The sequence below is a fragment of the Danio rerio genome, chromosome 2 (genome assembly GCF_052040795.2).
Source record: "Danio rerio strain M-AB ecotype USA chromosome 2, GRCz13ab, whole genome shotgun sequence".
Classification (NCBI taxonomy): Eukaryota; Metazoa; Chordata; class Actinopteri; order Cypriniformes; family Danionidae; genus Danio; species Danio rerio.
The window spans coordinates 42410781-42435000 of record NC_141022.1 but is presented as its reverse complement, the minus strand read 5'-3'; the positions used below and the strand labels follow the sequence as shown (position 1 = coordinate 42435000).

General features: G+C 35.0%; 3 protein-coding genes and 1 long non-coding RNA gene across 6 annotated transcripts in view; 2 read left to right on the top strand and 2 right to left on the bottom strand.

Moving 5' to 3' along the window:
- The window catches only part of LOC141378647 (uncharacterized), a 16479-nt gene extending 13218 nt beyond the window's left edge, over window positions 1–3261 (bottom strand). The window contains exon 1 of one of the 2 annotated variants that reach the window (XR_015478817.1): window positions 3003–3261. This is a non-coding gene — a long non-coding RNA (uncharacterized LOC141378647). The remainder of the gene's footprint in view (window positions 1–3002) is intronic. The other variant, XR_015478818.1, reaches the window with a different exon arrangement.
- rbp1.1 (retinol binding protein 1, cellular, tandem duplicate 1) lies at window positions 3160–11532 on the top strand. The gene is given in 4 exon segments (NM_212895.2): window positions 3160–3319; window positions 6380–6558; window positions 7522–7623; window positions 11007–11532. Coding segments are annotated over 4 exon segments (402 nt in total). The 5' UTR covers window positions 3160–3249; the 3' UTR covers window positions 11058–11532.
- Window positions 11533–11559: 27 nt separating this feature from the next.
- Window positions 11560–18269, bottom strand: rbp1.2 (retinol binding protein 1, cellular, tandem duplicate 2). 2 transcript variants are annotated; one of them, NM_001114899.2, is given in 5 exon segments: window positions 11560–11645; window positions 11682–11931; window positions 13033–13134; window positions 17686–17864; window positions 18111–18238. In NM_001114899.2, coding segments are annotated over 4 exon segments (417 nt in total). In that variant the 5' UTR covers window positions 18187–18238; the 3' UTR covers window positions 11560–11645; window positions 11682–11871.
- Window positions 18270–21651: 3382 nt separating this feature from the next.
- Window positions 21652–22903, top strand: rbp2b (retinol binding protein 2b, cellular). Its single transcript, NM_001002307.1, is given in 4 exon segments — window positions 21652–21760; window positions 21901–22079; window positions 22443–22544; window positions 22719–22903. Coding segments are annotated over 4 exon segments (408 nt in total). The 5' UTR covers window positions 21652–21687; the 3' UTR covers window positions 22773–22903.
- The last annotated feature ends 1317 nt before the right edge of the window (window positions 22904–24220 follow it).

Here is a 24220-nt window from a genome sequence, read left to right as displayed (position 1 = left end):
ATATATAACAAAGCAAAGATCTATACACTGATAGACTCTGCATTGTTATGAAAATCATCATAATCATGGGCCTAAGGCTTCATCATTGTCATCATTATTGCACAGACATGATTACCAAGATATGTTTGAAAGATAACAGCAGATGGTTTTTGTTGTTTACTTTTGTCTGTTTATCTCTTGTTGGGCTCCTGGCATTGAAAAAAAGAAAACTGATTTTCAAGAAATCCTGTACGAGAACGCAGGGATGTCGGTAAAAAACCAGGTGAAATCATTTCCAGTCTCTTAATGGTATTTAAAACTAGAACAAACCAAACAGTTTGACCTGTGCAACTATACAAATTCATCAACATTGACTCATTACTTTAGCATGTCACATGTCAGACTCTGGTGTGTTAATGTAAATGAAAGGGTAAAACTGAAAATGTTCAATAAATGTGGTTAAACAACCTCTGTCACTGATGACAAACAACATATGCATACATAGATGTACAATTTTTTTTTTAAGATCTAGAGTTTTCCCAATGTGACAATGGAAAATAGTTTAAAAAGTGATGTATGTGTCTGACTTCTTATGAAAGGCAAGGAGAGCACAGACAAGAAGAAAGATGATGAATGTAGTGTGCTTCCTGCAGCTCTCATAAACATGCTTGAAGGAAAGGATGTTGGACCCTTATTCTCCCATGTGTACTAAAAATGTGTCAACAAAACGGAAACAAAGAAAAAATATCAACTTAAGAGGGATGGAATGCACCTCTCTCTGTCATGGTGGTTTTGTTTGTGTCATAAACATCCAAGACTGTATACAATAAGATTCAATTCCCATGGTAAAAGAAATCTCAAGTGCTACAACATAAAAAATAGTTGACATGAAGGTAAGATATTTAAGTGATTCCTTAAGTTTTAACTATACACGTTTATAAGTAAATTCTCTTCGAAAAACTTATACAATCATATTAATTGAACAAATACACTTACCGGCCACTTTATTAGGTACACCTGTCCAACTGCTCATTTCTATTTCTAATCAGCCAATCACTTGGCAGCGACTCAATGCATTTAAGCATGTAGACATGGTCAAGACGATCTGCTGCAGTTCAAATCAGGCATCAGAAAGGGGAAGAAAGGTGATTTAAGTGACTTCAAAGGTGGCATGGTTGTTGGTGACAGACGGGCTGGTCTGAGTATTTCAGAAACTGCTGATCTACTGGGATTTTCACACACAATCATCTCTAGGGTTTACAGAGAATGGTCTGAAAAAGAGAAAATATCAAGTGAGCGCTAGTTCTGTGGGAACAAATGCCTTGTTGATTCCAGAGGTTAGAGGAGAATGGCCAGACTGGTTCGAGGTGATAGAAAGGCAACAGTAACTCAAATACCCACTCGTTACAATTGTGGTATGCGGAAGAGAATTTCTAAACGCACATCAAACTAGGCATGGGACGATAACCATTTTCAAGGTATACCGTGGTTTGGAAAAGTCAAGTTTTAATACTGTACATTTTCTACAATACCGTTCCTAAGTGTGCCATTTTTATTTACTTTTTTCTCCAGCAGAAAAAAATATCCAAAGATGTCGCTTTAAATTGTAAAGAAAAAAAATCTGTTTTTGAATTAAATGAAGATAGCAGAAGTCAATATTTAATTGTAATTATTTAGCCTGACAGGTTTACCGCTCCAAAATATTTTAAATGTTTCTCAAAATAAAATATTTTGTGTTCAAAAGGGGGTAAAAATATTTTTTTTACCCAGACATTTAAAAAGAATATATTATAGAGCAGTAATCACAATACTGCGAAACCGTAATTTTTTTTTCCAAGGTTATCATATCTTCAGAATCTTATACCGGCCCATGCCTACATCGAACCTTGAGGAAGATGGGCCACAACAGCAGCAGAAGACCACACCGGGTGCCACTCATGTCTGGTAAGAACAGGAAACTGAGGCTACAATTTGCACAGGCTCACTAAAATTAGGCAATAGAAGATTGAAAAAAGTTGCCTGATCTGATGAGTCTTGATTTCTGCAGCGACATTCGGATGGTAGGGTCAGAATTTTGCATCAACAACATTGCCTTGTATCAACGGTTCAGGCTGGTGGTGGTGTAATGGTGTGCAGGATATTTTCTTGGCACACTTTGAGCACTGAGTATTGTTGCTGACCATGTCCATCCGTTAATGACCACAGTGTACCCACCTGTCTTATGATGGCTACTTGCAGGATAACGCACCATGTCATAAAGCGCGAATCAGATAATTTCTTGAACATGACATAGCGGCTATTAGAATGAGTTCACTGTACTCAAATGGCCTCCACAGTCACCAGTTCTCAATCCAATAGAGCACCTTTGGGATGTGGTGGAACAGGAGATTTGCATAATGGATGTGCAGCTGAAAAATCTGCAGCAACTGCGTGATGCTATCATGTCAATACGGACCAAAATCTTGTTAAATCTATGCCACGAAAGATTAAGGTTCTGAGAGTAAATGCAGCCAGGATTAGTAGGGTGTACTTAATAAAGTGGCCAGTGACTATATATGTAATAAATTTGTGCATTTACAGTTTATTGTAGGCTACTGTATATTGAGCAACATACAGGTTTTATGTCATACAGAATTAATTTTGTGCATTGAAATTAATAATTCTGGGTTACATCCTATGTAAACTTTTTTTTTTATTTTTTTTTTAATCGTGGCTGCAGAAATAAAGTTTCAAAGAGAAGTCCTTTGCTCTTTGTGCTTCCAACCATATGCTTGAGTTAAACAGTGTGATTTAGAAAAGAGTAAATTGAGTTTAATTGGTAAAAGCTGGATTTTGTGTCTAAGTAATGGTCATGTAGGTCAGCAAAACACATTTTCCACTCGGGTTTTAAAAATAAAGAGAGCTTTGCTGAGACACATAATTTACATGTCAGCTCAGAAATGTCTTTTCAGTTCATTTAATCTGAAAGGTTGTGTAGCAGAATCTTGTAAAAGCATGTAAACAATGTAACGATGGTCCCTTACCATTAATCCATATGTTCCGATGTTGTACTTTTGAGTCTTGAGTGTAATGACCGTGGTCGAGCACGTAGTGGGAGTGTTTCCACCCCCGCATGCGTCGCAGTAATGAAGCTGATCCGCTTAATATGGTAGTAAATAAAATGCAGTGCTGATAAGTGCCAGTGCTCACGACAGGAGCTGAACGACCAGGCATCAGGTCTGCATTATAAACACATTTTTAGGACAACAATCGCGTTGCCTGTAGTTCAAAATGCCTGATTACACTGGTTACTGGAAAATGATCTCCAACAACAACTTTGAGGAGTATCTCAAAGCTCTTGGTAAGTTTTTATTATTATGATTAGCCTTTGATTTGTTTGGATCCACACTTTATTAAACGCTTTTTTATGCTACTGAAATATTGGGAGAAAATATCTGGTATTTGTTAACTTGAGAAGCCTAAAATTTGTTCAGATGTCGACAAGTCTGTTGGATAACTTTGAGTTAATTCAGGGATGTCCAAACTCGGTCCTGGACGCCAGTGTCCTGCAAATTTTCGTTACAATCACAATTAAACACACCTGAACCAGCTAATCAAGCTCTTTCTAGGTATAGACTACTATAAACTTCCAGCAAGATGTGTTGAAAGAAGTTGGGGATACGTATCGTCTGCAAAATAGCCTTTGTAGGGTTGCCACACATTTTGTCCTGTAAAATGCTTTTTGCAGTCTATTTTTACGTTTTATCCTAGCTCCACGCAAAGCACTGAAGCAGAACTTAAATAATGTCAAAATTTTCATGCCTCTTTGTAAGACCAGATAAACAGGTCTATATTCTAAATTGGAAAAGTAAAAAAATTGCGGTGTCTGGAACGCTAAAATCGGTGGTTGGTTATAATTGAATTGTTGTCACGCTGACGTAAACAGCGTGCGCTATCGCGGAAAAGCTCTTGAGCTATTGTAAGGTATTAGAATAAGAACTGCAACAACAAACTTATTCTTCGAATTCTCCAAAAAAAAAAAAAAAAAAAAAAGTCTAATTGCTCCATAAGGGAAATCATTGGTTAGCGTTAATACAAGATATTGATTGGAAAAAAACATGGCTTCTCTCATATAAATATGTAATCCCAAACAAAACAAAGCAAAGAAAATTCATTTTAAAATTCTACACAAAATATACCCGGTCAATGCATTTATCTTAAAATTTACTGATATTGCAATTACTTGTTCTTTCTGTCAGGAAAATGAGGAAACTGACTTGCATGTTTTGGTCAGATATATAATTATTTGAATAAATCACAATCAACAAAACAAACTTTTTACATTTATATACGAAAATTTTTTGCTTACAAACTAAAATTTCTTAAATCCTCTTCCTCATTTTTAATTAAAATTGATTCCTTGCTTAAAGCTACACGCTTATCTAACAACAAAAATACGTTAGTAAGTTAGTCTTTAATGCTTTCTGACTTTTTATTTATTTTTGTACTTCCCCTTTCTTTATTTTGTTCTCTTTTTTCTGTTTCTATTGCTTATTATTCTTATCACTTTGTAATTGTATGTATTTGTATTCCAGTCTCTTACAGATTACTTCCTGGTTTATATTGTACATTTCCTCTTTTCTAAATGAAAGTTTATTTAAAAAAAAAAGCTCTTGAGCTAGGCCTGCATTAGACGTTGAATTGTGTTTCGGTTTTCATTTGTCACATTTATTTAGTTTTTTGGTATTAAAATAAACAGAAACACCTGCATTTTGTTATTTTCTTTTTTTTAATATTATTTATACATATCATTCTTTATTCGTCTTTCGCATTGCAGGTGTAGCCTATACACTTTTCTGTGATTGTGTAGAACTTCTGATTCCTTTCTGTGGGTAAGTAATAGGAATGATAACAGATGCATTAACTGGTCAAACAACTTGAGCTACAAACCAATGTTGTTATGACAAATCCTAAGAAATATCCTAAGAAAATTCCAGTTAACAACAAGAAGCAGCTAAAGAACAGTTTTGGACTAAAAAAAAATCAGTGGAAGTGAATGAGAATGGAAGTCTTGAGTTACCATGGCAGCATGAAAGACATGTGGGAACAACTCAATTTTCTTTGGTGTTTCACAAGCTCTGCGGTAGACTGAACGCAATGAATGTTTTGTTCCACAACATAAGACTGAAACACCCTGAAAGTTTTAGGAAACTTCAGAATTCTAATTTTTGGCTTGTGTGGATTTAGACATTTCACTTCAACAATGTACAGTACATTGTATTCTACACGGAATCAGAGTGGATTGTGGGTGTAAAGTAGTGAACCAAAGTAGGCATTGAAGACTCATTTTTCGTTGAAGTAGGCACTTTATAAACTACTTTAAACTTTAACAACTATAACAAAAGAATGTAGGCTAGCATGAATATGAGTGGAATTTGGACATACAATACTATATCTGTCATGTTGACATTGTCACATAAACCCCTTCACTCTCATTCATACATGCTTTCCTGTGGCCTCATGAGATGGTAAAGTATCCATTGTATGCATTGTATGCGAGATTCAAGAATATCGCCAGAAGTAGTAAGTCAGCTGGGTACTTGGCGTCTTCTTTTTTTGTTTCATATAGGAATTTGTTTGTACTATACTCGCATACTCTCAACCTAAGGTATTATTTAATATTGAAATGTGATTTCATACACTGCTACAAAATGGCAGAAACACAATTGGATACGGAACGGCTTTAGATAGCTACTAAATCATTCAGTAAAAGAGCTGTGATTTAATGCATGTGTGCGTGCGTGTGTGCGTGTGTGTGTGTGTGTGTATGTGTATATATATAAATTATGTGTACATAATTTATTTTGATTTATGTATAATGTTATTTATATATAATTATTATATTTATATAAAATATTATTTATTTTTATTTATTTGTTTATAATATTATTTTGTATAATATTTATTTGTGTATGTATGTATGTGTATATATATATATATATATATATATATATATATATATATATATATATATATATATATATATATATATATATATATATAAATATATATATATATATAAATTTTTTTTTTTAATATTATTTATTTTTAATTTTTTTAACTTATCTTTGGTTATTCAATTATATTTGTTTTTAGTTTTACATTTTTATTTATTAATGTATTTTTATTCAATTTTTTTTCTTTTTTTTCTTATTAATTTTTTAATTGGTATTGGTTAATTAAAGTTGTATTCGTAAATAGAAGTATAAGTTAAAAAAAAGTTAAATATAGTATAAAAGTAAATATAGATATATTAATTAAAAACAATCGCCACTGGAAATTTGCAAATAAATCAGTTTGAAATTGAAGCTAACATGTGTATATGCCTATTTTGTAACCTATTTTATTTTTTTCCCCAAAGATGTTAATGTTGCTATCAGGAAAATTGCTATTTTATTGAGACCTGATAAAGATATCAGCCAGAATGGAGATCACTTTGTCATCAAGACTGTCAGCACATTTAAGAACTACGACATGGACTTTGTAGTTGGTCAGGAGTTTGAGGAAGACCTGGGTCCTGTTGATGGCAGGAGATGTATGGTGAGTGCGACACCATATTCACCACCCAACGTTTTCCCTTCACACAATAAGTATAATCCACAAGTGTGAATGATGGAGAGGGAAAATTGACAAAGCAGAAATTGTAGTGTTTGTCCACTGCTTTTTCAGTCTTCGGTCTAGAAATGGCTCAAATAACTGCTTTCCCATTTGCTTTCTGTTCACTTGAATGCCTTATTTTATTGTAATCCCCTCATGGAATGCAGATAAGTAGAGAAAGCCATTTAAAAGTACAATGACTCAAATATTAAGCAAAAGCTCCACAGTTTTATCTTTGTTCCAGTAATTTAGTTGTTCAGCTTTTGTAGCTGTTGTTATACTCCAAACTCTCTCTTTTTTTGATGATTAACGGTTCAGTCTCATGAAAATGTTTCGAAGGCACGCATTCATTTATCTGATTAAAAAAAGAACATGAGCTGAATAAATGAATTATATCACAGAAATCATATCCAAACAGCCAGACCCAAGTTACTTTGGATGAAAGTGTCTGACAAATTATGAAATGTGAATGAAACTTGCATTTATACTTTAATGGTATACGACTGATGGTGAAACATTACTAGTTAAAGTGTTAGTTCACTCAAAAATGATAAGTCAGCTTTTATTCGCCCTCATTTCAAAAGTTATGACTTATTAGTGTGTGTCCTTTTTCATTAAAAATGTCTGTCCGACTATTTGCTTCACAATGTCAAAATTCAAACATTGGAATATTAATCATAAAACCTATAAATTGAGCTGTTTAATCCAAGTTGTTTGAAGAGACACAGTCACTTTGTGTAAAATAAAATCCTCAAAATACCCATATTTGGTCAAACCATTTGAGGTTCATTATTTTATGTAGAACTAGCATATTTTAGCTTCTAAAATCCATCCCTACATATAATTTTAAATCTAACTAGGCACATTATTGGTTACTACATGTATAAATATTTTGCTATCCCACAGACCACCATCACTTGGGATGGAGACAAGCTTGTGTGTGTCCAGAAAGGCGAGGTTGAAGGCCGGGGCTGGACCCAATGGATAGAAGGAGATGAACTTCATTTGGTATTTATGCTAAACTACACCATACACACTGATTTATGCCTCATTGAACGAGTGCATGCTTGATTTTTTTGGAACCCGCAAGTTGGTGCGCAGCATATGCTAACTGATGCTACATGTGCTCACTGATGTGAATTAGAGGCCCATTGTGCCTCAAACGCCAGGACGTTATTATCATTTCAAGGCTATTGTGCTGTTGAACTCATTTGCAACGTTACCAACAGATGTTCGACCACATCTGTGCAATGTTGCGCTTAATTACACCAAGCAAACCCTTTGACAAAAGGGCATCAGAGGGATGAGGAATCTATAATCAGGCTTATACTGCCACCTGCTGGGGTGAGAAATGCTACAGTCTAATTTTACTTGATTACTGTACTTAGAGATAGTACACTTTCTTTACTTCTTTTGAAGCTTGTTTGAGTCTCTTCTGTTGAAGACAAAAGAAGATATTTTGAAGAAAACTGAACCTGTAACCATTGAATAGCAAAGTATTTGTTCTTTCTACTATGAATGTCAAAGTTTAAATCTTTCTTCAAAATATATATTTTTTGTGTTCAACAAGGGCCTTTTTCAGTAAGGAGGTTCAACCAAGTTTAAACTTGAACTGAGTTGACTTACCAAGAGATTAAAAATGCAGAGTTTTTGGTTTCAGAACAGCTGATCTGAGTTAAGCTGCCTTTCCACTGCACATGACAAGCGATAGAGCGGAAGTCTTTCATTTCCAATGGAGAGTAGTCCGGGAGCTGCGTAGAGTTCCAATCATCTCCGTATGCGGAAAATTCGTAAGTGAAATGAGCTGCGGATCCGTTGAAATATTTAAACTCTTGCGACTAGACCGTATGCAAATGGCCGATCGGATGTGATGTTTTTCAGTGTTGTCCAAGCAGGTCTGTGCGCACGAGATAAGAAATAGGAGTTTTTTAAGAGTTTTTTTTTTTTTTTTTATCAGAAAAAATTTAATATTAAAAAAATATTTCTATACATAATAAAAATATTATATTTCAATGTTGTCTCCGCATTCTCTCCAAAATTTTAAGTGGTCTTTGAGTTTCTAGTAATCATTCATTCAACCAGGGAAAAAATAACTTTTTTTTGGTCACTGCAAGAACAGCTTCTTTCCCATGGTGTGCAACAAAACTGAAAATTCTGTGCGACTGCCACAAGGGGGCGTAATCGGACAGCCGTGTCCAAATGTCGTGTGCAGTGGAAAGGCGGCTTTAGGTCAGTCAAGTCTGATTAGACTGAAGCTGCGGTCACACTGGACTTTTCTCCCCATAGAGGTCCATTCATACGCATGCGAATGCGTCAGACCAGAAATGCAAGCTCAAGAAATGCAAGCTCTCCAGCTGAACTTAATAATTTATAGCAAATTTGACCATTTATTTAAAAAAAGCAAAAGCTGCATTGGCGAAACAGAGACAGTTAGTGTGGGGAAACAGCTGCTCAAGGTAATAAGCAAGTTTACATTTAAAATATTTAAAGCATTTAAACATTTAAGTATAATAAATAATTAGTAATGTAATGTGTGAAGGTTATAGACCTGGAAAAAGTGGTGAATTAATCGTAATTTTTGAAGTTATTTAAGATGTAATTACATCAAATTGCATAAAACTGGCTACTGCATAGTTTCTACAATAAATTTGACAAAACATGTATGCATATATTCTTATTGATCAAGTGGTAGAGGTTGATATGACATTTAGAATTTAAGCAGTACTAAAAAAAATTTTTTAGCATGAGTAATAATTCAATTATTTATGCAGTAAAATCAAAGGTAAAACTTTTAAAACTATAGTATTAAATCTAATTGAAAGTCATTCTCGTACCTTTGTTCTTTGTGTGATTGAAATGTAGGCAATGAAAGACTAATTGAAGGATAAGGTGAGAATGAAGGCTAAGGCAAGCATTATCGCTTTGTCTTTAAACTCTGAGATTCTGTTGGTATCCTGCCCTTTTTTAGAGTATAAAACCTGCTCCTGATCAGATTAGGTTCACTGAATAAGTTACTGCTGTAATGCTGTTAATGTAATGTAATGTAAGTTACATGTACATCTCTTTCAGAAACAGGCTTGACTTACCCTGCTTTCTCGCGTTTGACAAACCTGCCATTTTAAATTGGGGAAACCCAGAGTTTCTCTTATTTCAGAGTTTTCACTTAACCTCCTTTCTGAAACGGAGCCTAGAAGACAGAATCATATATAGCTATTTGATGGTAAGGTAACAAGGAGTAAAGTATTATTTTTTGGGTGAACTATCCCTTTCAGTTTTATTTTGCTGGATTTGTATATGTATTCAACATATGGTATAGTTACTGTTTTTTTTTTTTTTTTTTTTACTCCTTGCAATTTTTTTTGTTTTGCTTAATGTGTTTTATATTCATGTTTGTTCATTTGTTTTCATACAACGTAATGCCAAAGTTTTTACCTTAAAAGAGCTAACAAATCAGTGTTTGGTGAAAAATAATAATAGTAATTTTTAATCTCAACAAATGAAAATATTTGGTATTCTGACCAATTAAAAAATTCAAACTATTTTTGACATTTTTTGTGCAGAATGTGCAATAATATTTAAATGTTGGTTTTTGTTGGGTTTTTTTTTTTTCATGAAATATAACAAATTTTTCCAAAAAGTAATTATAATAAATTATGTGTTCATTTTTAGTGATCTTACTATGAGTGGATAATTAATCAATTAATTTATTTATTAAGTTTAACTATTATAAATCTAGATGTCTGACAAATAATTAATATTTATTTTAGTTCATTTATTGATCTATCATCAATTAACATCAATTTCATCTATTGTTTTTATTTTGTGCCATTTTTTTATTATTATTATTATTATTATTATTGAGTATAATCTAAGCAGGGCGAAGCAGTTGTACAGTACGTGGTGCTGTCGCCTCACAGCAAGAAGGTCGCTGGGTCGCTAGTTCAAGCCTCGGCTCAGTTGGCGTTTCTGTGTGGAGTTTGCATGCTCTCCCTGCGTTCGCATGGGTTTCCTCCGGGTGCTCTGGTTTCCCCCACAGTCCAAAGATATGCGGTACAGGTGATTTGGGTAGGCTAAATTATCCACGGTGTATGAGTGTATGTGTGTGGAAGTTTCCCAGAGATGGGTTGTGGCTGGAAGGGCATCCGCTGTTTAAAAAAAAAAACTTGCTGGATAAGTTGGCGGTTCTTTTCACTGTGGCGACCCCAGATTAATAAATGGAATAAGCCGACAAGAAAATGAATGAATGAATAATTTAAACACTTTTTACACCACCTAAAGAAATGCGGTTTATGTGAATCATTAATGAAATAATGTGGTTGGTGAATAAAATATGTTATAATATTATATAATATATTGTTACACTTTATTTTTATGTGTGTTTTTCTGTTCAGGAACTGAGAGCAGGGGGAGTTGTGGGCAAACAGATTTTCAAGAAGTCTTAAACCAACGTTGTGTAGTGGTGCCCTCTGCTGGAGAAGAAAAAAACAACCACCATAGTCACAACTGCATCTGCCCATCCACTCATTCATCTGTCTGCGTGTTTACATTTTCTGGAAGTGCCTAAGCTATTCCAGTGTGTTTGGTTAATATAACAGACACCTGTAATGCATATATATGAATTGCGTATGTACCAAGTATGGTTGGTTTTAGTGCTGTAGTCACTAAGATTAACCCCTTGAGAGTAACTTCTGTTTAAAATACTTTCTCTAACATCTGAGGGTCTTTTTGGCTGGAGGAAAAATATCAGCTCTTGACCCTCTAAGCAAATCCAAATAGTTGTTTCTTTTCACAAGCTGGAAGGAGATAAATGTGGTGAGAGATGATGTGATGTTCAGTTCCTGCACCGCTGCATGTAATGGAGATGTGTGCTCTAAAAAATGTACAAATAACAACTGATTAAATGAAGAAAGACTAACAGATAAGAATTGTGCAGGTTTTTATTGGATTGAATGAACAATAAGATGGCGTGCATGAGTTTATCTGTTCTCATTTTGAGTGTGTGTGTGTGTGTGTGTGTGTGTGTGTGTATACATACATATATATATATATATATATATATATATATATATATGTGTGTGTATATATATATATATATATATATGTATATATGTGTGTGTGTATATATATATATATATATATATATATATATATATATATATAAAATGGGGAAATGAATAAGACATGATATCTACAATATAAAATTACTACTTAACAATGACTATAAATGGCAGAAAAGATCAATAGGATAAAGGCACATCAGTCAAACACTTGTCTCTTAAAAACTTGTTTACACACCACTCCACAGACTCTCATTTCCTGCAAAAAAAGAAAAAAGAATTAAATGAATAATCAATTGTATCATGTATTTAAAAAAAAAAATCATAAATACAAATCCAGCTAAATTTGCACAGACCTGCTTCATTGTTGTATTCTATAGTTCATACAATTTTTGTACTTCAATATAATGTAAAAATATCAGGGATGCTCCGATCAGGATTTTTGCAGATGATATCAGGTTCTGATTCCTTGCCGATACCGAGTCCCGATTCTCATGCTTCGAAGCTTTATATAACTTTGCCATTGCATAAAGCGAATTTTCCCTTCAAATATGATAGTGGAGATCACTCCTTAAGCATGCTAAATATAACCCCTAAACATGTCCTTTATAACTGTTTAGTATAATGTTTAAAGCAACTTTACAAAAAATTATAAATAAAACCGATAAACATTAATTTTCTTTTCGGCTTAGTCCTTTTATTAATATGTTATCGCCACAGCAGAATGAACCACCAATCTCACCAACATGTTTTACGCAACGAATACTCTTCCAGCTGCAACCCATCAATGGGAAACACCCATACACTCTTACATTCACAGATGTACACTACTGACAATTTAGCCTATACAATTCACCTATACCACATGTCTTTGTACTTTAGATTTAAACCAGCAACCTTCTTGCTGTAAGGCGAACATGCTACCCACTGCGCTGCCCACTAAATGATTCTATTTTATTATTCGGGTAATATTGTAAATTGCCTTATATAATATCATATATTTTTAATTATAAAATTGATGATAATTAAGTTGTAAGTATCATAATTGAAAGACCTTGATCTTTTAAACAATAGTTTGAAACGAATTTATTTCCACAGTCAGTAGTAATCGTAAATGAGCACATCGCTTAATAATACAATATTCCATACAGTCCTTTAATAAAGTCACTAATTGGATTTCTGCTTGCACACATTTAAAATATTTGTTACTGTAATGTGTGGCTGCTTCAGTATTTGTGTTATCTCATTAACTACACTGTAGACAAATAACGTCAACAACTAACAAGAAGCAGCCAAGTGGAACCTTCCATAACACAACAGACCATCACCTCATTTGAACCTCGTCCTTATGCAAACTTACCACATGTAACTCGTCCCCTTTAACCCACTGCGTCCATCCTCTTCCCTCCTTCTCTCCTTTCTGCACACACACCAACTTATCCTCTTCCCAGTTCACAGTTGTCTAAAAAGCAAGGATAAAAACATTGAGAAAGATGAAGCTGCAACTGACTGACATTTTATTCTTTTTTTTTTTTTTTTTTGGTCTGTAGCAATGAAGGAATAGGTTTTTAGCACATGCAAGGAAGAAAAACTAGTGTCCTCTCCTCTCAGCCTGATGATTCAACACTACTTTTTGCTTATTAGACCAAAAAAAATCTCTCATCCAGAAAACGTAGAATTCTGCCTTAAGCCTGATTTAAACCTTCGCCTGCCACTCCGTCGCGGACTTCCGCTGACTGTGCGCGCACCTCACGAAATGAACGAGGTTTTTATACTTTACGCATTCGCCGGTGAGATTTATTAAAAAAAAACAACAGGGGCTGTCAAAAGAAACCCACTGTTTTTTTATTTTTTTTATTTTTTTACTTTATTGTAAAAAGTAATCGATACAGCTATGAATGGCCTGAAACAAAATACAAACATCCTTAATCCGACAACAGACACGCATTTTAAACAAAATGTAATAAAAAAGATTTTTTTAAAAATAATAATAAATAAATAACAATAAATAAATAACAAACACCTTGGGGTTTCAGCAAGTTTAGGATCTATTACATCACAAACCCACCGTAAAATCAGACGGATAAACAGAGAAGTATGAAGTTTCCGGAAACTCATTTTTTATTGAATGCTTGAAAAACATAAACAACAAATGTCCACAATCAAACAACAACAATCCAGGGGTTTTTAGTCATTTAATCCAAGACAAGTGCCAAGTCCTTCATTTATATTACTTTTAAGTTTGTTGATCTCTCAATAGACTCAAAATACTATTTCATTTCAGTTTTAAATTCATAAAAAAGTTTATATATACAAAACTTGCTCTTTTGAATAAAAAAATTTGGCCAACAAAAAAAAAATCAGGTTATGAAAGAACTATTATTTTCCTTTTAGCGTTCATGAAAACCAAAGATAACATTCTCATATGTAAATTTAAAGATTACACTTGTCTGGATAAAATCTATGGATCAGTTTAAAGGTAACTTCTCTTATTTTTATTTTATTTATTTTATTTTATTTTTTTTAAAGTGGGGTAATGTCATATCATTAATATTATTGAATTATTCATTTTTTAAAATAATTATTTTTATAAATTATTTAATGGTTAAGATTTTTATAAACATTCAAGATTTTTCTTTATCAAACTTTAATGTATCACTTGCTTTTGTTCATATCTTGAACATTTTTACCTATTACAGTTTATTAAAAATTAAATGACAACAGAACATGGGTACTCTACAAATGTGTTTTATTATGGCAAGAATAAAAGCAAAAAAGTACACTTACTGAAAAACTACAGATGTTTTTTATATATATATATATTTGGCCCGCTCCACAATTGACACATTGCTGTCTGGCTAGTTTCTGTCCTCCACTTGCTAAAAGGCAATAATGGTCCAATAATCCTGACCATTATCACTAATAAAGCCCAAAAAACAGGGCATCAGTATATTGCAAACCGATAGGTTCAAATATCCTTTTCCAGTTATCAAAGAAATAATTTGTTTCTTAATTATAGTTTTGTAACCATTAAATAATTCTAATTCAAAATTGTAATATATACATCTTTGTAAAACCTGTAAATGCTGGAATACCTGAGTCTCCACTTTTGCCATGGCCTCTTTGGCTTTAACAAACTTATCCCACATGTTTTTTCCAATTTGTATTACAAAAACTTTCCTCCTTTCCCACTGTTGCAATTTCTAGCCAAGAATTATGGGTTCTTCATACATTTATACATAGAATATCACAACTGACTGCAGGCAGTATAGGTCCTTTTCATATCTGGCACTTAATTTCTGGAACAGCCTTCTTGCACAGTTAGGGAGGCAGACACATTCTGTCAGTTTAGACTAAAGAGGCATCTTTTTGCAGGAGCATACATGTAAAACACAAAACTTTAACATTTAAATCCTTAAGAAATTGTAAGGCTGCATTATTCAGAGCAATCAATACTGTGAACACTTCTCAAAAAGACACTGTAAGAAAAACTGAATCTGTTAGTCTGTCTGTGTTTCCTTTTCCTGAGGTTCACATAATCTTGGTGTTGCTTCATATGTGCTGAACTCGTTCTGGTCTATAGTGAGTGATTTCAGAAGCGGTAATCTTTAGTACCCTTGTTAGTGCACTGACTGGCCTCTATTTAAATTGCACTTGGAGTGGGGTGAGAAAAATTGGAGGGTTAAATTGGTGCCATGATCCAGATAGGAGTAAAGTTTGTGGTGGAGTGTAATAGAACCCTGATAGTAGAACCTACACAAGTGCATCTCACTTCCTTTACCTCAATAGGCATTAAGGGTTTCACGATCCTCCAAATCCTCGATTCGATTACATTTTTGATTCTAAAGGCTCAATTCTATTCGATTTTCGATTATGAATAATTAATTAATTAATGACCAATTAATTCTTTGTAGCCTACCGTTTAAACTACCTGACCTGCATGGTCTTTGTTTTACCCATAAACAAATCATACAGAAAAATGAAAATCACTTTTTTCTGCGGGACTCGTGAATAGGCAGTGATCTGTGTCGTTATAATGGCGTCGGTAAAAAAAGCACACAATCAACAGGAACCAACAGTATCTGAGGTGTTCGCTAAAATGACTAAGTACAAGTGAGTGAAAGATTGAAGCAGTCCTCTGACTGCCTGGACCTGCTGTCTCGAGCGCATGGCTGTGTGTGCGTCTGTGTCTGTGTGGTCACGTGATGTGCATTTTCAGAGGTAGAGAGGAAGGAGGTCTGCTCAGAAATGCTACACGCCACTGTGTATGTCAAATCGTTGTCGTTCTAAAATGCCATTTAAAAACAAAGACAGTGTAAACAGGGCCTGAGTGTGTACTTTTCGCGAGCGGATTTGCAACGGGGGTGGGCGGAGGATCGCGATGCCGGTGTTGTCTATCGGACGAACCGTATGTAATACATAGCAGAGCTTGCAAAACTGTGTTTTTTTTTGTCAACAACACGAACGTTGTCAACATAACTCACTGGAAATCCAAAATGCTTACACACCGGCAACTTCATTGAAAGAGGAGAGGGTTTAAGTTCTGTCGACGGGTCTCCTGCTTCTGCAGTTTAACAAACACTTCAACAAGCCTGTTTTTTTCCCACTTGGAAAGCCAAGCTGATGTGACATGGGGGCGTGGCAGCATCGACGATTCTATTTTTTGATTCGATAATCGAAATTGAGCATAAATTTCGATCGATTTCGATTAAAAATCGAAATCGTGACACCCCTAATAGGCATACTTTAGCTGTACTGGCACTAAAGGCTGGAGCTTAATTTTTCTTTTTAGTGTGTACATCTAAATTATTGGTTCAAATCCCACTTGGGTTGAGTAGAACTGGAGGGCTTACATAGGTGCCATAACTTGGGTGTAGGTGAATGCACTGAAGACAAACTATTAGGAGCAATTTACTAGCAACTGATAATATATTGTTTTTAGAGTCTTGTTAGTGAACCATCTCAATTTCTAGAAATGACTTTCTGAATCAAAACGAAAGTTAGTGACATGACCCAGATGGGGTGAGTGCACCTGAGACCAATTAACAGAAGGTGTGCAAGTAAATCTAGTGATTGAGACTAGAGCAGAGGTGGGTGACAGAGATCCTGTAGGGTCAAGTTAAGTTTTATAAGGGATGGAGCTAAACTTTGAAGAACAGTGAGGCTCAAAGACCAGAAATTACCCACCCTTACAAAGGCAGGGATTTATAGCTTCCTTCTTGGGTCGCCTTCCATCAATGCCTGATTTTTGTTTAGGGATATAACTGTTGAGTAACATTGGTTCTTTTCAGGCTTTCATGGGGAAATAGCTTTCTCCTGTCACTGTGTTTGAAGGAGAGAGAAACATAATACTGACAAGATTTAAACCTGGTAAATATCATATGCAATACTGAACATAAGCGATTCCTTTAAAATCCCTGTGCAAGTTGACCTAACATTCCCTGAGCACCAGGTGTTTGCAGCATTAACCTGGATTTAGGATTCAATAGGTCATTGTATGTAAATCCTATTTACAGAACTGGCAATCACCGATTCATCCATCACAATATAACCTAGTGTAGAAAACCCCCCCCAAAAAAACAGGTCCCATCTGAGTACAACAGAAGCAATTTGGGGATCCCATGATTTCACCAGCTAGAACATGTTTCAGTCAGATTTAAGGAATATATATTGTGTACATGTATTAACTTTAAGTTTAAATCAATGTTTAAGGCACCAGTCTGCCTAACCTACACTAGAATTCCTTCTGATCATATGGGTAAGTTAGTTTTAGGGTTAGATTTCGGGGTAGGGATTGGGATAGGGTCAAGACAAGACGATTTTGGTCAGAAGTGTTGTTCCGGAATCAACAAACATGTTAATCCTAGAGCATGTTTTACCTGTCAAACACTATTTAGCATAGTGCTAAAAAACAAAAAGAGGTTTAGTTTCCTAGGTAAAGCATTTCTGTTCCTATGTTTTTCTTGCTTAGTTGCACTTTTAGTGCTACTTTAAATTCAAGGATGCCACTTACCATGCATTTCCTGTCATCTACACCAACCAAATCCTCCTCAAACTCCTTTCCAACATCAAACTCCATGTCGTAGTTCCTAAATGTGGTTAGAGTCTTGATGTACAAATGATCACCGTTCTGAACAATCTCCTTATCTAGGATGAGGTAGCTGGCAATTTTTCTGATGACAACATTCACATCTGTAAGTTAAACAGATATGGAAATGGTTGGTCTCAGCTGCATATGGTACATGAGCCAATTGTTACTGTAGATTAAAAAAAAAAAAACAGGTCTTGAGGTACTTAAACTCTACAAAATGCATCCACGTATTTCCCTTATTCCAACATGCTATTTTCTGTAAAATCCTATATACCTTGTTCACCAAAGAAAAGTATTTTCACAGGGGTAGAATGAATAAATAAATGTAAAATGAAGTGTAAGCCTACCTAGAGCCTCCATGTATTCATCAAAGTTTTCATTGCTTGTCATTTTCCAATATCCATTCATGTCCACAGGAGACATTTTGGCTGCTTTCTTGCGCGTGTCCTCTGCGCTGATGTTTCAACATCAAGGTGCAGGGTGGAATTTCAAATCACAGGGCACAAGTTGTAATCCTAAAGCCAATTAGAGCCTTTGGATTATCTCAAAGAGCATTTACTCATGTCATGGGATGCTTTTCTGTTTTATTTTTGTTGTTGTTGTTGTTGTTGTTGTAGTACAGGAGCTCTGTCAGCAGGAGTGAATTCCAATGCACGATACATCTCATGAACTCATGTCAGTCATTGCAGATGTGTCAGTTTGTAATTGTTTTGATTCTCGGCCTGACAGCAGCACAACAGTCAGTCAAAGCAGCAATCATAAAGCTGTCAAACAGGCCTCCATTTATGCCATACAGAGAAAGAGTGAAGGGAGAATTGTTCAGTGCATGAATAGGAGTTGGAGACCTGTCAGTAATGAGGTCGTTTTGACTTTCCTTCCTGACTATAAATTACTTTGATGTGCTTACAGGGAAATAAAAAAAAAAAGATACATAGTCGTCTCAATTTTCTTATGAGATCTTTTCTCGCTGATCATAGCCTAGCCTTTACTACAAGAGAGTGACTTTGTAAGCCAAAAAGAGACAGCAGTTTTGAATATAATTTAAATTATATGAATTTATATCCATCAATCCTTTTTAGGTATTCATTTCATGTATTAATTTCAGACCTCTCAAACACATAGGCTTACTCAGAGTAATACCAAAATATTCTTCCTTTGTATTCTCTTATTCGTCCTACTTTTTCACTGGTCTTTTCAAAGACACACTGTATGGAGCATTCGAGATAAAGTCTGACTCATGAATATATGCTAAGTGCTGGAACAGTTGTGACAGAATAAAGAAAAAGAGTTGCCGTTGGGAATTCTGATCTTCTCGACATCAAACGCTGGAAACTGTTCATGTTCTTCCTGACATATTTCTTCTTATCTTGTCTTCCATGCTTAACAATAAAGTCCAAATAAATTTCTCTGATCACAGGAGCGAAGATCAAATATAATGACGCTGCATAATCCCCCAATCCACTTGCCCCGTTTTCTGGCAGCAGAATCTCAGTGGGTGATAGACTCACAATATTGTTTATGCACTAGGCCAGTTGGCACCTCAGTCAAAACGATGAGGATTGAGCAACAGTAGAATTTTTTAAAAGAAATAGTAATTCCTTTCTGTTTTACACTTTAAGTTTTCATTCTTCTGCTAAGGACACTTTTGGCACTTCCTTGATCAGTCACCAATCTGCCTCTATAACAGTTTTTAACTCCTTTGGAACACTTTTGGCCTTGAGTGTCACTCTGGCTCTCTATCTCCTTGGCTTTACCATGGTCTCCCCCTCCATTAACTCCATTTGTGCCTCAACTGCAGTCTTTATGTCCTCTTACTACACCTCATTCCCCTGGGTTTGTCAGCCTGCTCCTTCCCTCCGACTCCATGTTGGTGGAACTTGCTTTGCCCCAACATGCTGAGCCCTCACCTTCCCAAGCCTCAGCCCTGTTACCTACCTTGGTCTCCACCTCCATCTGTGTCTCTATCACAGCTGTTGGCTACATCTCATCCCTCCTTCACTCTAATCCTGTCAGCCACCTTTTTCCTTCAGGCTCCACCTTGGTCCTCCGTTGTATCTGCCTGCCTTCCTTCCTAAGCTTATGTCTCAACATACCTCCTTGTATCTGTGTCTGTTGCTCTGCCTTGGCCCTCCAGGCATCCAGTGTCTCCCTATCACTCCACATCATTGGCTCCATTTGCACAGATTGGACCCAATCCGTCTGTGCCCCTGCAATCCTACACTTCTCCATTGCTCATCCCCATGGTGTCTCCACTGTGGCTCATCTCTGCTCTCAACTATTCTGTGGGCAGAAAAATATCATGGTGCATTTGTAGTCCTGTGTTTTGTTCAGTCATTGTCTGGTATTCTTGGTTATGCATTATCCACACCCCATGTTGTTCCTGAGTCTCCTGTGTTTCCTATGTTCCTCCGAATGAGTGTTTATCAATAAATTTATGTGTTTGATAACTTTTGCAATCCTTTTCCTTTCTGCAGGTGGCCAGAGGTGACACCTTGTTTGTCTTTTGCTCTCCATTCTTAATTTCCCCAATGGTTTCTCCATTCATCCATGCTTTGTGTTGTCCTCAAGAGCTCATGACCCCTTCTCTCTTGGTTTGTTCTACAGTTTTGTTTATGGAAGTGGAAGTTCTGTTGTGTATATTCTTTTGTTTCTGCTTTGTTTGTCTTTTCCCTTTTCAGTTTCTGTTTTGCCTTCCTGAGTTTCATCGGTTGTCGATTAGTTGTTTTAGTTTATCCAATTACAATTTATTTAGTCTATCCAATTCACATATACAGCATGTCTTTATACTGTGGGGTAAAATGAAGCACCTGGACGAACCCCACGCAGACATAGGAGGGACATGCTAACCTAACACAGACTCTTTGTTCCTGGTTCAGCCCGGACTTGAACTAGTGACCTTTTTGCTGTGAGGCAACTATGGTAACTAACCACTGACCTCACATTGATTATTGATTATTTTCCTTGATAAGTTTTAGAATTTAAGCTCTTTGTTTGCTTCAGTTGTCAATTAATCTTTTTCGAGGGCAACTAAGTGGATATGTGTTACGTTTTTTGCAGTGTGAAGTATTAGTATGAAACGGGTAATTACTTTCTTTAAAAACATTATTTTACAAATCTGATTAACGGACGTATACAGTATGTTTGCTTTGCCTGATGCACCTTTTTTAGGTTTTTATTGATCACATTATGTGTATCTAATGTTTTTAAAGATGCATACAAAATGCAGTGTGTGCTTATTCTGAAAATGTGACTGACAATCACTTATAAGGCTTAATAATTTTTTTAGGTAGTGACATGATTATGCAATAGCAAACTTGAGTTGTGCACCCAGCTTTTGATAATGCGTCAACTACTATGGTAATACAGTTAAATACAATGGGACATAACCATGTATTGTAACATCTAATACAAACTTTATTATACAAGTGTCTACACCATATTTTTCCCCAAATAGCTTAGTGTGCAAATGTTTAGTGTTTATTGTTTAGTGAATTCTAATAAGCTCAAATGAGCACAGAACAACACAACGCACCTTATATAATGTTTTCTTTCCATGTGCACAGGAAACATTGACTTGGGACAAAACAGTGAGCAAACTCAGCAGTGAGGGTGCAATGGACTCAGGGGTAAAAGAACAAATAATCATTAAAAGATCCCAAAGGAAATAGCAATAACATTGTCTAGTGTCCAGTGATAAGTCATCTATGCAGGTTATCACACTGTATAGTGCTTTGAATATATTTTGACCTGTTTTTTTCAATAGGTTATAGGTAAAGAGGTTTTCTCTTCTCCTATTAGGTCAGAGATCTCTCTTATCATTACTTTGCCCTCTTGCCTCATTGTGTATAAACAGTTGAGTATAAAAGGTTTAGTTCATCACCTCTTTTTGACCACCAGCCTACTGAAGTCCACACAGCAGTAACCATGCCTGTAGATTTCACTGGAAAATGGGAGCTGGAGTCAAGTGAAAATCTTGAAAATTACCTTAAAGCACTGGGTAAGCTGGAAAAGTTATGTAATCAAGTAATCAGAATAGAAAACATATGTGTTCTGTTTTTTAAATAATTATTATGCAGATGTAAGATACATTTAAACTATGATATGCATCATGAAACTGACCAGTATTTAATCTCATAGACATTGACTTTGCCATCCGCAAGATTGCAGTTCACCTCACTCCAACAAAGATCTTTACCCAGGATGGGGACAATTTTGTGATCAAGACACAGAGCACCTTTAAAAACTATGAGCTGAGCTTCACTATTGGAGTTGAGAAAGAAGAAACTACTAAGGGATTTGATAACAGGGCATTTAAGGTGAACTTTTTTCTTCTTTTTCTTTTCATTGCTGTCATATAACATAACGTTATTTTAACCTGTATTTACCTCAGCCGGCCTCCTGGCCATGATCTTAGTCCGTTTGTTCAGTGCTGAAGAGTAAAACAAATAGAGTACACAGCTCAACTTTTACCTAGATGGACAAATACTGATATCATCTGAATATAGCTTTATTATCTAAAAATGATACATTAAATATTGTGTTAATAAAATAACAGTTATAGCACGTCTTCAGAAAACAATTCGAGTAGATATAAATATTTAATTTTTTTCAGTTAATTAAAATCATTAACTTTTTGCAGGCTGGTTTGGGTTTAAGGTTTATTATATATTTTTTCATAGACTCTGGTGACCTGGGAAGGGGACAAATTGGTGGCCGTTCAAAAGGGTGAGAAAGCCAATCGGGGATGGAAACATTGGATAGAAGGAAACAAACTTTATTTGGTGAGCATTGCACATGATAACAACAACCAGATTAACGTGACTTTTTTTTTTTGGGTTTAATCAAAGAAATGAAAGCTCTGTCTCCTAATAAACATTATTATTTGCCAAACAATTGCTGTTCTACTCTGTGCTCACAAGGAATACACGTTGACCTCATGATCATTTGACTTGCAGGAGCTGACATGTGAAGATGCTGTGTGCCAGCAAGTGTACAAGCGAAAAGACTGATTTGTGATGTGACTGAACGATTTAGGTCCATCAAAAAAGCTGTTAACTTCTCATTATACAGATTAAAGACTGAAATACACTTCTCCGAATATTTGTTTTCTTCTTTTTGAATAAAGAGAAATGGGAATTTTTACATGTAACTGAATCCGATGCATCTGTCACATTTAATACAATGCAAAAAGAAAGGAAAAAAACAGATGTGGTGGTGAGAATTATTCTGCAAAAAATAATGTCAAAATATTAACAACTTGTAAAATTTTATGGTATTTTATACTACTGTAATCCAACAGCACACACTGCTGCAGAAATCTGTTTCATAATCACAAGAATTAGAGGTGATAAAAGAAAAATCCATAAAAAGAATAAAGTGTAACAAAAATGGACACAGTCACAGTCATTCACACAGATATAATATACTCATCATTCAATTCAATAGATTTTTATTTTGTAATGCTTTTTAAAATGTAAATTGTGTAAAGGTAGCTGATAGAATAGATCAGGTATTCCCAAATATTTTTTTCTTATGAAGGGCTAAAATCCAAGCTTGATTATGAGCTGTGAGCCGAAAGTAAATATAGCAAACTGTATTGCATTAAAGTTACCATGGGTAATTTACTAATTTATTTCATAAGAAATGTAAATAAACACAAAAAATACTTTAACCGTATTTACTAATGTATTCTAATGAACTTATTACAATAAAACCAATAGAAAATCAATGTATAACACAACGAAGTTCAATGCTGAATACACTAGTCATGCTGAACCTGCCTTTGCCTTGATTTGCACACTGATGTCTTTTGCTGTGTCCCCTATTCATTAAGTGACTACGTTTTATTTTAAATCTGATTTATTTACATTTAATTGAAACATTTAATTTCAGTTAGCTTTTTTTGTAGCTCAACAATAAAACAAACAAACAAAAGGTCACATTAAAATATAAATGAGAATTTCTGTTAAAGGCATTCCCCAATCCGTCCTAATAATTTTCCCTCTGACAGGCTAAATCAAAAGATACAAAGGGCCAGCTTTGGCCCGCAGGCTCTATTTTGGGCATCTCTGGCATACATAAAGCATTAAAACATGGGTGAAGAAAACAGAATAAAAAAAAATAACAATGTTTCAAATTCTGGAAGATTCCAGCAAGTCAGGCAGGCTGGACAGTATATCATCATTAAAAATTTAAATAATTCCATAAACATTCATTTAAGATTAGAACTAGGCCTAGCATAAAAATGTAGTGTACATAACTGAGAAAAAAAGTACTTGGTGGAGAAATGGTTATTTAAATAAAATACAACAACCACAAAGTGTCACAAAGAAATGACAGTGTATAGTTTATCACTGTGAATTATAAAATGGCTTGTACTTAATTAGCATACTTCGGTGAAAACTGTTTCTTTAGAGGAAAATAATTATTTTGTTTAGAATTTGGGAAATAAGAATCA